Below are 17,935 nucleotides of genomic sequence, written 5' to 3' on the forward strand. Positions count from 1 at the left end.
CTTATGTTTTCATAAAAATAAAAATGCACATATGTATTTTTAGGGCTTTTAAAAAGTTCTCGCTACTGAAACTAATACTTTCAAAGCCACCCACCCTGAACATTCAACACTCGTTCAACGCTGACGTCGGACATTCTCTTCTTGCGCAGTTCTGCCCGAATCCGGAACACCTGGTCTGCGTATGGAGTGACCACACCGATGCTCCCTTCATCCAGTTTACCCCAGGCGACCGGCCACTTCTTCCGCAGCTCCTCCACTCTCTCCACTATCTCAAACACCTGCAGCATGGAAAAGTGTTACAACAGGTATTCAGAAGATCCAAAGAAACTATACATTCACACTGTCTACAATCACCACTGCAACCCTAAAACAAGAAACAATCACGAAAAAGCTATCAGGAATAAAACACTCTTCCATCTTTACTGAAAAGCCATAGCTGTTAAAACAGAAACGTTTCTAATACAATATACTAAATTAAAGTTTGTGACAGAGTAAGAGCTCATTTATAAGTTAAATTAAAATAAATAAATAAATAAAAATAGCCTTTAAAATTTAATAGGAGGATTTTAAATACCACTGAACCAAGAATATAATTGGCTATTTATTTGTTAATAAATGAACAGATGAATAAAGTACTCCTAGAAAAATAAAGATCTAAAAATAAATAAATGGAAGACATGTGGCTGCCACTGCCAGGGCTCTCACGTGCCACTATAAATCAATCTTCACTGCACCTTAAATAATTAGATTACAATGCAAATTAACCTACAATATTCAAAACAACAACAAAAGAAATAATTATTTTCTTTAGTTTTCCAATTCGTGACAAGTTGCATCAAGGGCCATTTTTCTGCAGCAGCCACTGTACCCTTGATAACATTTACCGCAACCAAAGCTAATTTCTACAACGTCTTTTAAATAATGAACTTAATCTGCTGAGGGGTACAACAGTGTCCCGGCAATGACCAGAAACTGACAGCAGTAATTCGACATCATTAAAAACAACATCACTACTCACTAAAATAAATGTACTCTCAGTCACTGTTTTACCTTGAGTCGATACATTTGGGTTATTTATCTGATGCACCATCATATCTTGGTCCAAACTATTCACTGTAAATGCTGATCGGCCAACACAGAACCTTCTCCATGGCAATCAAGTACAAGACTGGATTGTAAACTTGGGTATTTTTACCTGTAACATTGAGCCTATGCAACCCAACAACAAACCTATTTGTTTTTACACACGATTGAAATGCACATTATACATTTTTAATGAGGAAACTTCTAAATCTGTAGTAGTCTTGCCTGTATGGACTGCAGTACAAAAAGCACAACAGCCTGCTTTATTTGTTTTTTTATTATTATTATTGTAAATGGCAAGTTAGATGAATACCATCAGCCAGCACTGCTCAGGAATGTCCTGTCATCAAGAAGTCGTTCCTGTACCTCCAGCTTGCCTGGGGCTGGTAATAACTCACCTTTCAGTCAGTAATGACTGTAAAGGTGTTTGCTCTGATAATATTGTGGGACCTTTCCTGACCTTCCCTTGCCTTTATGAAACAGTGACACAGATACACTGATGAAAAACCCAATGGCTTTCACAGCATCGCCTCGCTGCTATAGAAAGGGCCATTCATTGGGTTACAAAGTTTCAAATCACCTCCTGTTTTGAGCTTCATCAACTAAAGAGCCTTTCTCTAGCAGGTCCATACAATTACTTACATTATTGCTTTCCAAATAAAGTCATTTAACAAGCAAGTTCATTTCTGTACAATTGCACAGACAGGCACAGAAGTGTGTGCGCCGGGAGACAGCCTGTACACAAGAGGTTCTAAATGATGCCTTTTAACACTGAATCCTGGCACTCAAGATAATTTCAGTCACTGAATACCACGCTGTCACACAGTAAGGCACATGCTCAAACATCTTTGCCTCCCACATTCTACTTCTGCACTCATGTTCAGCTACAGGCATGACAAGATCCAGGTTACCGTGACACGGTAAAATAAATTAAAAAATTAATTAAATTAATTCAAGAGTTATACAGACTAATAAAACTATTTGCTAGTGAGTAAGTTTGCATATTTTGTTGTATAATATTTTTTTAGGAGAGCTGTAAATTGCAGCGTCACTCATTTTTGCCCGTTCTTGAAAGCAGGACCTAGTTCCAGTAACCATATCTGGGCAAAATAAAAGGAGCCGGTAGAAGAGGACGAACACAGAGCATGTGGGGGGCTGTGGCAGCGTGTCCCTCCCATGCGTCTCAGTTTCACCCTGCCAGTACTGCCTGTGTGTGTGTGTGTGTGTTTCTAGCTCAACGTCACCCTGCAGCTCCTGTTCACAGGGGCGTTCGTGTTACCTCCGCATTGTTGTAGTAGGCAGTGCTGTTCTTCTCCTGCACGTCCTCTCCTCTTGCTGTGAAGAACGTTAGCGGGTAGAAGTCTTTGTGTGCAGGCTGTTTACCACTGGCCATCAGCTTCCCATCGTAGAACAGTTCAGACGTGTAACTACAACAGGAACACAAAATGTAGCGGAGATTTCAAGTGTCTGTCCCAGTTACTTCCCACAGCCTACAACTTAATGACTCTCGCATCCAGCTGTTTGAGTGTCAAGTCTCAAACCCTCTGTTTTATTTTACCTATTAGCATCACAAATTTTACACAAGATTTAAAATAAAACTAAAAAATATAAATCTTGCTACACTAAATCTACAGCTGTATACCTGTTAATTCTGTGTAATACACAAGCAGGCTATCATTTATTACAGTTAGAAACTAATGTGAACTAAATAATCATCATTAGTTACTATCCATAATTAATTATTTGCTACCAACAGTAAAAAAGGAGGCTATGATAGCAAACCAACACAACCTCCAGGCCAGTGTTGTGTCTAGTGGTCAATAAAAACATTCCAAGTCACCAGCAACACCAGGAATAAGAGACCAGTGACCAGTCTCTTAAGGCTGGACATTCTGAATGGGCTGGCACAAATGTTGAACAAACTTAAAAAAAAGCATTTGTGAAATAAAAACAAAAGCAATGTGAAGGTATGGTACGATATAACCCCTCCCCACCCCAATAAAACACGTCCATACGTCATATATTGCTTATATGCAGTATGTCCCCGGCACCCACATGTCTTCAGTATACATTCTATATCATGCAACAGAACTGCAGAAAGAAGCACACTGTTAAAATGAAGGCACCACTTCAAATCATACTGGACTTAATGTGATAAAAGGCTACATTTTCTGTTAACAGTGGATTCCCAGTGGAGAAGCCAATTCCTCGGTGACAGAAGTGTTGATATTTAATGATGCAAATTGGGTAGCCGAGGTACAATCTGCTGGGCGGCTGACAAACACAGTCCCATCTGGTGGCAGATAACAATGGGGCACACCAATACCAGCATTGATGCCGCACACAGCTGCAAAAACCAAAACGTCTCGGATTGCAGAGTAAATAAAAACCTCAACATATACAGATTGGAGTTGAGTGGGGGGAGCGATACTGGGTTATCGAGGTTGAGATTAGTTGAAACCTCAGTGAAGTTCTCCTTTAAGACAGTAGGGCTAGATTACTGTGGCATGGATCAGCCACGGCACGGTTTGTATTACAAGCTTCTGACAGTCTCACGGCTAAGGTACTGAAAAACAAGGACTTATATTATCTCAGCTCCTTTAAATTAGAGCTGTGAATTATAAATCATGCAAACACACATCCTCTAAAATAAGATTTTTTTAATCTTATTTAAGCGATGGACACTGCTAAGAGCGATCCAGTTGTATTTCGTGGGGTAGGTTCTTAGGGGCTCGCTTCTCTATACCCCCCCCCCCCCCCCCCCCAGGGTTTCTCGCGTTAGTTGAACAGAGGCGTGACGTGAAAAAGTTCACACCTACTTGATGATAGCTTCATGGGAGCGATAATTCTCACACAGCAGTATTCTGCAGGGGTATTCGGCAGGGTAATGCTCATACAGTCGGTCCAGCAATGACACATGAAGGTTCCTCTCTCTGGCGAATTCACTGTACACAAAGGGACTAAGCTGGGGAGAGCAAAGAAAAAAAGGGTTATGAACAAAACTACGCAATTCTCTATGCACTGCTAATAAAAGGATTTAAAATACCACCACCGAATGATGCTTAAAAAGGACTTGGTGTCTTCAGTGGGGAGGACTTTGATAGTATTATCTCTTTTGTAAACCTAAAAATGTGATGATAGACCAAACTAAGCTTAACGTAGCTAAACAAATGCCTTACAAAAAAATAAAATAAAAAATAAGGGAGCCTTCAAAATTTGGATACTGCTGCAAATACTTTTTGTTTTTCTTTCTCAACAGAATTTGGTCCAGCAACTAGAATAATGACATCAAGCAATCTAATGCTTCACACTGGCATTACTAATGATTCAATAGCAGCTCTTCTCAACTGGCAGTGTCATTAACACAGTGCGCTCTTGTTTTCATGCTGCTTTGTAATGTAAGAGAGAAGCAACGCTGTCCGGGTTCCTTTGGCTCCCATCTGCTCTGAAGCAGAAGCTCTGGTACTAGGTGGCACTATTCCTAGCCTGGCAGGATTCTCACTGCCTCCAGGCTAACCACCCTTCTCTGGGCAGCGGTGCATATACAGGACCGGACACAATATTAGAAACACGTCAAGTAACGTTGTAGATGGGCTTTTGCAAAGCACACTCCCACAGTACTGTTTCAATCCAAACTGTCTGTCAGTATATGGAAATTTCAAATACTTCAACTGAAAATATGCTCCATGTAGATACACAACTTAAAATGCAATTTGTTTTATGGATTCATTTTGCTTACCTGCATGTGGTCTCCTGCTAACACAATTCTCGTGCTGTTACTGGCAAGCGCAAATGGCATGATGGTCTCGCACTCCATGGCTTGAGCTGCTTCATCTAACAGAATGTGTGTAAAGATACCTGAGAAAGAACAGAAGTTTAATCATCTTCAAGGAAATCACATGACCAGAACAACTTTACAACAGTCTATGACTCCACAAACAAGTGACCCATGTATTGTTTTGTTTCGAAGATCATACAATTAAAGCATTGCATCTTACAATGACGAAGAAGTCAACTCCATCAGTAAATTTAAAAGCATGGTCTTGTTATTCCAGAGGCACGAATGCAATATTCCTAGCACAGGGCAAGGCACAGCATTAATGCTCTGTTTCCAAACTAGTCTGACCACTGTGTCCTGGTAGCAGGTCCAAGCATGCCTGAGGCTGTCCGGTTACAGGACAGCTTTCTGCACCCAGATGAGCGGAAATTCCCCCAGGGTTGTTCTGAGCAGCAATTACCAAGAATCAGTCAAATGAGTTCATGCCTCAGAACAGAAAAGAATAAAGATTACATAAACATGTAAACACTATCACTTTTTTTGGAAGCAAAAAAAAGTCACAGCAATAGGAAGACAGAAGTTAGGTGGGAGTTTTGAAGATGGGAGCAAAGCTACAGGGTGAAGTCTGCAGGGATATTGATATAGCTTTGGAAATGGCAAATAGCAAAGGACTCTCCGGACAGAACACAGCAAGATTGTTAATGTTGCTACATTATCTTGGATTGAGTTTCATCATGTTCTTGTTTGATTTTTGTTCCCCTATATCCCTAGGTGTGTTTGCTTCCCATGCTTCTGAAAAGCATGGGTCTATATTGTTTTGGCAGCTGGAATTTGTCTGCTAAAATGTTTTACAGTTGAAGTGTTAAGGGCTTGCTGCCCCAGGACACACTGCCAAGCTGGAAGGAACTTGGCCAAGGAACGACAGCGAGCATCTGCAGGCCTGAGGAATTGGACTGAGTCTCCAGGGTATCTGTTGCTCATTGGTTTAGCTCCAGAGTGGAGCTACAGTCATTAACAGTCAAAGCAGCAGCAGCAGCCACCAACTCGTATGAAGAAATAAATTAGACCTACACATATTTGCCACAAGTGGGAAATGGAAACCGATTTTACAAATGTAGCACTAATTGCTTTTCTGAACACACTCATGCGAGGGCAATAGCAATTTAGAAATCAAGGATTTTGAGTAGCCCAAAACCCCTCCAAATACACCCTGGTGAAAAGCAGCAAATGTGTTTTACAAAATAATGCAAACTAAAGAATGCATTTGACACTCTGCGACTAGTAATTTAACCAACTTCACAGGGCCAGTGTAATCTGAGACACAGCAGGATTATGCAGGTTACTAAAAAGATACAAAATGATTGTGACAAAAACATTACTAGAGATTAAAGAAATCCACAAGCAGCATCCCATTGCCTACATACGGGTCTATTGATACGTTTCTCATTTCTAAGAACATGCAAATAATTGCCAGACTTCACATGTTCCCATGGAGAACGTTCTCCACTGCTAATACGTTCTTTCATAGCCGACCAAAAGACAGCAATTTGACAATCAATTAAAAATGATGAAGGACAAACTGCAAACCAGATTTCCTCTATGGGACGATGATAATTATAAAACATCAGCAATAAAAGAAAGTAATCCGAAGCTAAATAATTACGCTGCTGCAAAGAAATTGAGGCACCGTCTTCTACAATCAATTAGCTATTTCAAAAGCTTGTAATCAAGCCGTCGTCACCTGTGGTTATACAATTACCGTAAATACTTTAAAATGAAACTGCAAGTCCCTCTGCAGAATAAATCCCAACAGGGAATAAAACAGTGCGTCCTGTAACACGTTTAAATCAGACTAATAACACAGTAATAAAAAGAGTGATTTACTAGAATAATGATTAGTCACTTCCAATCTCTTCAAAGTAAAACTGCATCTCATTTCAAAAGCAGACAGACAACATTCTGTAGCAGCACTTTTTTTTTTTTTTTTTTTTTTTTTTTTTTTAAAGTTCACTGCTCACTGGAGATTTGTTTGGAAATACTTCAAGTGCTCCGTTTGCGTTGCCCTCAGAGCACGACATCATGTAACTAACGGCTTGCATGGAAATGAGCAAACCGGGGGAACGTTCTTAACAATGGGTCTCTCGCAGACACAAGGTTAACAAGCTTCCTGCCTCGCAGCACTCACACTTCTCGCCCCGCGAGTGCTAATAACGAAGGGAGCCGTGACACCCGAAAGGAACTCTGCAGGGCGTCTTCACATCTCCATGAGGAGCTGCCTGACATTTCAGGTTCTGCGAGTAAAACAATCTGGAAAGGGTGCACTATTTTACAGTGGTCAGTGCCTCTGCATTAAAAGATGATAACGCATGTATGCAGTAGCCATTAGCTTTCCTAGACCAGTACACAGGCCTGCAGCCTTGCAAGAGTGAACTCTTAAACAGGTCAACTAATCTAATATACCAATATGCTTTCCATTTTCTTTTGTCAGTGCAGGACACTGAAAGCAGGGCCACTGCTGTGAATAACTCAAACCAATTTGATTTCGCTGCGTTCTCACAGGTGGAGGTAGACCCCCTCCCCCCCAACCCCCCGCTGATGACCAAAGTGACAATCTAAAAATCACCAAAGTGACTGTACTCACCTGGCTCAAGATCAAGCTGACACAGATACTGAGAGGTGCTCAAAGTGACAACAACCACCCGGTGCTTTAGTATGTCTTCTTTCTGTGGCATCTGGAAAGCATATTGCGTGCTTGATATTAAACAGTACTGCTGGACTATGGGATGGACTGTCTTAACCCATCGGTTTCTGAAATATACCCTAGAGAGAGAAAACAAACAAAAAAAAAAAGCAACAATGTTTCCGATGCTAGAGGTTCTGGAATCAGCCTGTTAATCACGCTTAGTGATCATGACAATGTCAAAGGGCTGTGCTAGTGCGGAGGAACGCCCATGAAACGCATTATCACAAGTGTACAAGTGATTCTTAATATGCAGCTGAAAGAAGAAGTAAATACGTTCTACACCAGAGGGGTACATTTACTGACTTCAACCTATCCTCTTGTGATTCACAGCTTGAAATACCTACATAGGAGCGTCTGTTCCCCATTTTCCCTAGTGGGGAAAAACTAATAGTTATCATCATTCAAAATTAACAGTATTGTCCTTTATGAGCGCTGTGAAATGACCGTTGCCACCGTTCCCCCCTGGTACGGGAAGACTCTCAACACAGTTGATATTTAGCCAATTTGTCATCCGTGTTATAAATAAAGGGTATCCAGAATTGCAGTGTTCAGTCAGCTATGAACAGATCAATCAAAGCGGGGGTATAAATACCCTGGACACTTAACTGGGTCCACTCCCACTGACACTTCCCTTCAGTAAGAAGGGAACACCGACTGACCTGAAACACAGCGATTGTCTGCTCACCAGCAGGAGCGGTTTATACAGCCTTGCAGTTCTGCACATGATTTTGTTTGAAGATAAAGTCAAACCTCCATACCTGAGAGGTCTGGCGTGTGGATTGCCAGCTTCTACATGTGGGTGAAGGTAATCCTTTATGTACAGGTCTGCAGCACTGTTTGAATGGGTGCAAATAAGAACTCTGGAGAAAAACAAACAGATATCAAATCTGATTACACTCAAGTGTATGTGTTTAAAAAAAACAATAAAAAACACAGTGTGCATCAAATATGCATTACAGGGTTTCTTTTTAAAACTAAAAAGCATGCCACTAAATCATTCACATTCCCAAGAAACAGAGCACATATGAAAAATGAATGCATCACATATTGCATTCTGTTATCTGCACCTCCCATACATTACAATATAACTACTTCTTCACAGTAAGGGCACTTTGGGTTGGGGCTACACGGTGTGTTGCAACTCATAATCATTGCCACAGTAACAGATCATATAGTGTGGATAGGTTAGCTGTGACAACAGGTGAAATCTGCATACTAAAACTAACCTTATGAAAAGAAAGAACTGCTCTGCCATGTACCTCACACTACAGATATGGAAATAAAACTTCTAATGCACAGCAGTGTCACCCATTCCAGGTTTTAGTACCAGCTTGATTAGCCAGTGTGTAGGTAACAAGCTCAGGTGTGTCTTATTAAACTCGTAGCAAAACCAGGAATGGATCACATGCTGCACAACCATGGTTAATCTTACTGGCATGGTCACAATTTGCAAAACCCATCATAAAAAAAGAGAGAGCAAGAGAGAAACACAGCTATGGATAAAAGTTTTGCATCACCCTATATAATGAACTAATTTTGCTTCATAAAAAGTCAAAACAAACCTAATGAATAATGTTGAGAATTACATACCGCATTGTAGTTTTCCATATACTTAAATAAAACACTGAAAAATGTGACATTTTGAAATATTATACAACTATTATGGCTTCCGGCAGACTTTCGCAATATTATTTTTATTACATGATGTTAAAAAAAAAAAGTCTAAATTATGTTCATCTAGTTTTTTAGTTTTTTTTTTTTTTCAATCTGTATCTCTAAATCCTAAAGTTCTAGGTGATGCAAATCTTCTGGCCACAGCTGGAGCTGGCCAGGCTGCTCACTTGGAGTCCTGCTGCTTGAGAATATGCTTGACTGCCTGGGCCAGAGCGAACGTCTTCCCTGTCCCGTAGGGCCCGATGATGAGCACGGGGGGCAGCTGGAAGTTCAGGGGGGTGGTGATGGCCAGGATGGCCTCCTTCTGCTTCGCATTGAGCCGGGGGTCCAGCTGCTCATCCCACTGCCTGCTCAACAGAGAGGAGAAACAAAGTAAGCATCGGCCTGCAGTGCACCATGCACCACCCACCCCAACTCTCACTACAGCTACAAATCATCACCAGCCAAACCACATTAATAAAAAAAACATTTGTATTAGCAGAAACCAACGTTAGGTTTGTTTAAGAAAGACGTTGGGTAGCTCAGCTGGCAACGCACTTTTTAACTGCTTTTCCCTGACATATATAACACTTGTACAGAACATATAATACTTCAATATTGAGAAAAATGTAAACCCTTCAAGTTAGCAAGCACACGTAACGGTAGTTTCAGAATGTGATAGACACTCCTGACTAATATATTACTGCAAAAATGCAGAGATAAACTTTTGCATACTGTAAGTGATAAAGCAAATTTACCAGAGTGTAACAAAGCACATACTTTCCCTTAGGTTACATTAGTACCCTCAAGTGTGCAAAACTGCCCTTGCTACTGAAATAACCTACAGGCAACATCTGTCCCCCTCGAGGCGATGGCTGACAGCTCCTACCGTCGAATGCATTCACTCAGGGATGTTTCATAACCAAGAATACTTGTGCTTGCTGCGGCATGATAATGGCACGTTTTAGGGACTGAGAGCTCAAAAAAGCTGGAGGAAATACCCATTAACAAATATATGAATAAGCTTCACCATACTGTATATAATTTCTATTTGACTATACTTGCAGTGATCATGGAATAAAAGCACAGTGGAGAGCACCTGCAGAGAAGAATCTGACACTGCATCCAAAACAATGCTGCGGACAGCGTGGTTTTAAATCAGGACCTGCCATACCTGTTGGGGCTCCAGGGGATGGTGGGCGTCAAGCTGGCATTTGGAAACATGATGCTGTTGTCCTTGATCCTGTCCAGCGCATAATGCATTTCACAGAGAGGAGCGCGGTTCAGCTGGAACTGAAGCTCCACCTGCAGGACAGAGCAGACAATGACCACCTGCTGGCCTCCTCTCAGGCACGTTTAGATTGTACACTTAGTCAGAACAGAGTTCTTGTCATCCTTTAGTATTTAACTATTTACACAGACAAATGATGTACACCCTTGTGATTACATACAAACACATACAGGATCTCTAAAATAATAAAGCAGGTTATTCTGGCAAAATACTTAAATCATTAAAAGGTACTATATCACAAAAAAAAAAAAAAGTGTAGTTCAAATATCTAAAGGGATTTCTGGTATTTATTTTTTTAACATACTTTGAATTTTGGGTCATCCCATTTGCCTGCGAGCGGGCCATTTCATTTTATAGGCCATCATGTGCCTGTGCTGTGGAAACTGTTCCTCAATGTTATAAAAGGGCTTGGGAAAACCAAACCCTCAATTCAATTAAACTCTCTTAATAAAAGACAGTCCGCTCAGACCCTGCAGCTAATGCACTGCTGCCTCTTCTGAAGAGCACAGCCTGGCGTGAGGAGTCCAGAACAGCAGCTGTAGTGCTTGGTAATTGGAAGAGGTCACTTGTGCCATTCAAGTCAAAAGAAACAGCGACCGAGCCACAGCAGCCAGACCGAGCTCACATCTTATTGAATTATTTTAAAAGCCTTTTTTCATACCGCAGCCTTCAAACGCAGTTCTTATGTTTTTTTTTTTTGTTTTGTTTTTTTTTTAAGGCTCATTGTATTGTACACGTAAAATTAATCGTTAGCCAGGATGCGACTGTTAATATGAAATTCAGTAAAGGCTCTGTTTTCTAATCAGACACTGCAGCACAGATCCAGCTGGTGATGGAGTACACAGCGTTTGCAAGCTGCAATATTTGTGTTTGAGTGCTACAAGGACGGTCACTTAGGAAACGTGGAGGGTCTCTTCAGCTCAAATCTGTTTTTATGAGGAGGTGTAATGCTATACTGAAAGCCACAAGAAATAAGCTTCACTTATATATTCCAGCATCTACATACCAAACAGCCTTTATTTAGATATCAATTCAATTTACACTGCCAGTAGAAACACAACTTAGAAAATGCACTTTACGCAGGAAATTAGAAAACTCTCACTGCTTTCTAATTTGCTTTTCAGCAGTTATCTAGCAATAACTGTAAGGCCATCAAGAGTAATAGTGAGCTTTTGTATCGTTCTATCTCTAGCAGGTTGTGTTCATCAGATTTTAATATTTTATATCAGCAACTCATTATTGTTTTGTTTTTCTACATTATGGAAGTGGCATATTTACCCCAAATAACTGCCAAATTTTTATTAAAAATAAATCAATAAAAAAAAAAAGAATTACCCAGATACGGTCCACAAGAGGCTATGTTATTTTAAGCACATTCTTTTCACGTATTCATCCCATGAAAAGAGCTGTCTAAATACACAGTAGATGAAGAGACAAGAGATGGAAATAAGACTGCACAGCAGTTTCACGTATTCCAGGTTTTACTCTGAGCTTGATTAGCCACAGTGTGTAGGTAACAAGCTCAGGTGCTTCTTACTAAACTCATAGTAAACCCCGGTATGGATCCAACTTCTGTGCAATGGGAGTCTAATTTCTATTCCTGGACAAGATGGTTAGAAGCAGGTACTGCCTACTGAGCGCTCCACACAGACACACTGTGTTAAACAAGGACCCCGAGCACAGCCCTGCAGAGTCATCTCGTTACCTGCAGCTCCCGGTCTGGCCGCAGCTTCAGCTCCTCACAGCAGTCCTTACACACTCGGAGGAAGATGAAGTCCTTCGTTTTGTCCTCAATCGCAGCTTCATAAACCTTCTCTTTGGTTCCTGGTGCCTGTGCCGATTTTTCTTTAGTGAGCGGCAGTAACAAAACAGAGTTGACTTTGGTCATTACCAATCGGCCAGCCAAAGTGTCTTCAGAAAGTGTCTCAGTGAGCTTGAAGCGACCAAACAGCTGTCCATTCTGGGCATACTTGGCTCCTCCAGAGACACCCGTCAGCATGAAGCTTGCCACAAGCTGCAAATTCACCTTAATGTTGAACCTGCAGGAAAAAAAAGAAATAAATAACAGATCTGTTAATGTTTTTATAAAGAATCAAGAAGCGCATAATAGAAGGCAACCACCACCACCTCTGCACTATAAAGGGGCCGGACAGTAGGGATTCAAAGTAGGCACTGGAACTGAAAGGTCAGCTCCATAAGGGGGTGGGTGGACTGTGCTAAAGCGAACACATTGAACACCACATTAATAATGAATCATAATATCCAACAGTTATTATATATTTATACATGGACACTAGTAAATATTAACATTTATTTGGGGGTTATTGTACTAAATCAGTCTGGTATAACAAGTCTGAGTCTGCCTCAATTATTATTTTTTTTTATATAAAAACATAAGCAGCAGCAGCTGCTGAATTAGCAGGGAAACTGCCAAAAAAAATAATCTATTTCTAATGCAAAATTTCAAGCCATGCCAACTCCCTGGCACCCCATTACGACATGCATTATTGAAATCTTCAAAAATAAAAAAACCTCCATGTCAATCCATGAAACATAACACACACAGATAAGGAGAAAGAACCAAAATGTGCCATCTTGTGGCAAATCAAGAAACTGCTCATTCAAAGGAAGTGTCACAACATAACCATTTCTCCCAACGACCCCAGATCTCTGTAATCACTTCATACAGACAGTACAAAGGTAACACAAAAACACCCTAATCAAAATGTTCTGGTGACTTTGACCTAGTCCTCCCAGCAATTATAGGGGTCTAATTTAATTCCCTAAAACAAAATTATGGATCTCTAACCACCACTGTCCTGGTAGTGTTTTCAAAGACATTAAAACAGGATCTTTTAACCTCTAAATCAAGAGACATAGTTTGGAGCCCAGAGAGCCAGACATGGCTTACGAAGGGCTCGCTAGGCAGCCCTGGTTCAGTGTGCCGCGCAGAACAGCAGCTTACTTGCTGACTTCCTTGTACTGAGCGATCTCCTCGATGTACAGCAGGTCGTGCAGGCGTGCTTGGTAGTTCTCCTTGGTCAGGCTCTTGTCCAGCACAGACTGGGTGAAGAGCTGGTCAGCAGACAGTGGGATCTGGTATCGGCTCAGGAGGCTGCGCTCCAGGTCAGAGGTTTCATTCGGCTCAAACTCCACGATCGTCTTGCAGGAAGAATCCCAGCGTTTCGCAGTGATGAGCAGCTGCTGCCTTGCTTGCATCAAATGTTCAAGATCTAAAAAAATACAAAACAGGTAATATGTCAATATAACTACACCACCCACTGCGATATGGCGAGCGACCCATAGAAAAACAAACAGGCTAACAAATACTGTACAACCACTCCCTCGTTTTATCGGGTGCATCAGGGTCCAGTATAAATCCTCTACAAAACCTGCTTTCTCATTTTTAGTATAAAAAGGCAGTTTTAATTCGTATAGCGGAAGGTAATTGCTTCTCATCAACTTCAGTCTCCAATTAATTTCATAAGTCTTCCTCCCCTTTCTCAAATGCACAAACCCGCTGCATTGAAAGAAACCATTCCCAACATAGCAGGCTTGTTGCTAGGGAGCTGACGTCACTGCCTTGTGGCTTTTGCTAGTGCATTGCTGCCACACGTGAACACTTTGTTGGCTTAAATAAAAACTGCTTCAGCAAGTAGATATTTCTGAATATATCTGATATATCTGAATCCGCAGTATAGCAAGGGGAGGTATAACGAGGGGTGGGTGTATTGGCTTTGGTGCACAGCTTTGACCAAGGATCATAAAACACACCTGAATTCTTGTTAACATAAGTTCACTTAAGTAGCATTTACCAAATGTACAATTGTCACGACAAAAAAAAAAAAAAAACGTTTGGAATTTAAAGTGGAATAGCGAGGTGTTTATGTTGTCCCAGTGGACACAAAAGCAACGGAAAGACCCCCTTTTTTCACCCTGTGCTGATTCCAATTATAATTGCATAAGATCTAACATGTCCGACAGGCTTTCCAGTCACTAATACTGCTGTCAGTTAGCTCACCTTCTATTGAAGCAGCATCAACCATAACTCTCTGCATCAGCACAGGCTCGAAGCCAAAGTCAAAGACTATAGTCTGCCGGAAGGTCCCGAAGATCTCTGTGCTAAACCGGACGACTACTTCATAAACACAATGGTCCAGTCCATTCTGCGCGATGCTGCCTCCAACCCACTCCTGGCAGTTGTCTGGCACTTCCTGCACGATCTGGTTAGCACCGTCTCCAGCAGAAACAGCACCGATGGAAAAATGGGGCCGGTGGGCATCGTACAGGAGAGCCATTCTGTACAGCATTCTTGCAGGCTTAAACAAAACAAGTGGAGATTTATATACTCATTTTACTAATCTCATAAAAACGAAAGCAGATAAACTTTTAATCTCAGCTGCGCTGATGAAGGCACGAGCCAAAAACGCTAGTCTGAGTTTTCACCTTAAATGTTTGAGTACTTAGAAGTTATGAATGACACAAGCCTCCAAACACTTAAAACATTGCTCTGGGAGACTGTTTCAATAGAGTTAATTATCAATGAATCTCTTTAGATCCGGTACAGAAGTATGTTTATTTATGTTACATACTAATGTATAGTTCAAGTAGTTTCAGAACCTTGCAATAGAAAACCGATCTAGCAAAATTTAATTTCTAGGTTCTCCGAATTAAAAAACCCATATTGGAAAAGTAAAGCTACATGTGCATCTAGTGCTTGTATCTGAATTTACATTAAAAGTACAGACCACATGGGCAGCCGTGTAGAGCGACACCATTAAAGGCTCATTAGAGTGTTAAAAAGCACGTTCCTACCTTACAGAAGAGTGAGAAGGTCCAGGACTGGGACGATTTCTTGGTGGTGACAGTGACCAAAAGATCAGGACTGTGCTCCACACTCACCCCTTCCAAATATTCACTAAGCTTTAAGGGGGACAGTCAAAAATGCACATTTAGTAAGAATTCAGAAAAGCACCTATTACCTTAAGTCGCTAAAAACAAAGTCTGGTTCTAGATGACCGATCCTTACTTTGGAACCTATTACTACTGGAGTGTAATGACATTTAATCATAGCACTGCTCCTTTTAAATGCAACCATTAACTTATTCGGGGTACAGTTATGAACGTGTTTCATTCGCCTGGGCCATTATCTTCAGCAGGGATCCCTGTACAGTGTTTTAGTCACTACCACCATCATCAGATAATGCATGTGAAATGAAAGGATTTAGATTGGTGCGGGTTCATTCATTATATGCATTTCATTTATTGTACTTATTCTTCAATTAAATCTGCATACCACTTTCTCTGGTGATAACGAGTTCATCCATTTCTCAATGAGTGCTTCCATGTAGCTCCCAGCGGACTGTGCGCTCTCTTGCTGCTGTTTCAAGCTGATGAGGCGGGAGGCGTACCTCTTTTGCCATTCCATGAGTTCTTCCTGAGAATGTGCAGACGTACACTGAGCCCCGTATCTGCAAATGCCCTGTTCCAAATACCTGCGGCCAAGGCAGACAGCAGCAGTGAAGTGCATGAAAAACAATGCAACAGAGGAAATGCAAAACTACACATCCGCAAGTGCAGTCTGAATCGCTCAGCCAACACGAAAACAAAATGCATCTCAGGACAACAGTGAATCATGCTGCTCTTGCACAGCAAACACATACAATGCACCTTGCTCTTTCATAATGACGTAATCTGGTTATTACTGTATATAACCGTACATTTCTATATGTGCTATGTACTGAATAAAGGGACATTCACAAAGTCAAAAAGCGAAAGAGCAAGGGAGTAATACAATTCTGACAAGGCTATCTAGATTTCGCTGAGGTGTCGCATAATTTCTCCTCGTTACCTTTTACAGATCGTGTACTCCTCGCTGCTGGTGACTCCCCGTGGAGGAGGGCGAAACTGCCAGCCCTCCTGGACATCTATCAGGAAATAAATAAGCGTAGTGCATCATAATACAGGTTTTGCACACAGTGTTGTTTGAAAGCAGGCAAAACAGCACACTTGCAGTAGTTCTCAGATCTTAAATAGTAAAAGAAACTTAACATTTTCAGTGTCTTTAAAAGACTTCCTAGAAAAAACATCTGTCACTTAATTCAAGTATTTCTCAATTGTGCATTATTCAGTGTTTAATAGTTTTCGCACCTTGTAATCCGTGCCACTTACTTTCAGGGTGTGGCTCAATTATCCAGACTGTTTACACCCACCATTAGTCCAGTTACTTGGTGTTGCACTATATGGTAAACTGAGCCCTTTATTTTTCATTTATTTATTTCCTGTTTGGTCACTAAATGGTTTTGGTCTAATCAGCAAGTGTTCAGCTGTGCCTTTTAAAATGAACATTATATGAAGTCTCACAGGAAGCTACACTGTGTTACAGATACCACGGAATCACTGAGGTACGTTTCACAAACCTGTTAGCGTGACATTTAGCAGCTTATTTGTTCGGAGAGGAGAACGAAAACCTCTGGCAATCAACATACCTTCCTCATTATCCTCCACATATCCCGAGCCCATTGTGCTGGTTGCCGTCTGCAAGAACAAAACATGCTTTAATAATGAAACAAGCTAATTAACATTACTGAATCCAGGGTCATAAACACAAACAAACACCAGCACTAAGACACAGCACGGACACGACTCCTATGTGTAAACTGCTGGACTTTCTACAGCCTGCTTGGCTTTCAAAAGATCTCTGCTGAAGACAACAACAGATTACACCTCATTTCTCATGGACATCCTGCCCCAATTTCTGGAGAAATAAAGTGGTATTAAATGACCCAGAGCAAGGGATTTAGCTGGACGTCTACTCCCTCTGGGTAACAGATGGTACTGAATGTAACGCTGGTACAAACGTACTAACCATGAATATACTTACTTCTATTTCAGACAGCAGCATTCTGAGTCTGGTCAGATCCTTTGTCACCATCCCATTCTGAAAAGACACAAACAAACACATTCCGCTCAGAATGCTTACAAGCAGACCCAGAACACAGGCTGCAAGACTCTATTCTATAAGGAGTTGGAATCTGTTAGGAGAGGATGCTCGCTGCTATTAACTGTATAGCAATTGACAAAAAGAAATATGGCAATATTTATATAAAAAAAAACATATATATATATTTTGTATTCATTAGATTTACATAACAGGTTAAAAGTGTATCTCTTGAATTACATTTAAAACAGCTTTTAATTTTTAAAATACATGGCTTTGCCTGTGAAATACACCTTTATTTGTACAAACCCGGGTATATATATATTTGATTCAATCCCTGAACTTAAGTTTCTTTTAGTATTTCTATATCTGGAAGGAAAAAGGATTGACGAAAACAAGTTCAGTGTAAAAGGTTTAACCATTAGGCACTCCAATGGCACAAGCTCC

General features: G+C 40.9%; 1 protein-coding gene across 1 annotated transcript in view; it reads right to left on the reverse strand.

The window, feature by feature from the left end:
- Nucleotides 1-17,935, reverse strand: part of LOC121296269 (probable helicase with zinc finger domain) — a 39,230-nt gene that overhangs the window by 16,091 nt on the left and 5,204 nt on the right. The window contains exons 5-20 of the mRNA XM_041221610.1: nt 17,432-17,488; nt 17,037-17,085; nt 16,400-16,475; nt 15,845-16,043; nt 15,364-15,471; nt 14,570-14,867; nt 13,514-13,781; nt 12,254-12,587; nt 10,432-10,562; nt 9,446-9,628; nt 8,363-8,464; nt 7,503-7,681; nt 4,823-4,941; nt 3,903-4,048; nt 2,363-2,510; nt 95-278 (exon numbers count right to left, since the gene is read on the reverse strand). Of these exons, the coding sequence (XP_041077544.1) occupies nt 95-278; nt 2,363-2,510; nt 3,903-4,048; nt 4,823-4,941; nt 7,503-7,681; nt 8,363-8,464; nt 9,446-9,628; nt 10,432-10,562; nt 12,254-12,587; nt 13,514-13,781; nt 14,570-14,867; nt 15,364-15,471; nt 15,845-16,043; nt 16,400-16,475; nt 17,037-17,085; nt 17,432-17,488 (2,581 nt within the window). The remainder of the gene's footprint in view (nt 1-94; nt 279-2,362; nt 2,511-3,902; nt 4,049-4,822; nt 4,942-7,502; nt 7,682-8,362; nt 8,465-9,445; nt 9,629-10,431; nt 10,563-12,253; nt 12,588-13,513; nt 13,782-14,569; nt 14,868-15,363; nt 15,472-15,844; nt 16,044-16,399; nt 16,476-17,036; nt 17,086-17,431; nt 17,489-17,935) is intronic.

This window comes from Polyodon spathula, chromosome 21 (genome assembly GCF_017654505.1).
Source record: "Polyodon spathula isolate WHYD16114869_AA chromosome 21, ASM1765450v1, whole genome shotgun sequence".
NCBI classification, from domain to species: Eukaryota; Metazoa; Chordata; class Actinopteri; order Acipenseriformes; family Polyodontidae; genus Polyodon; species Polyodon spathula.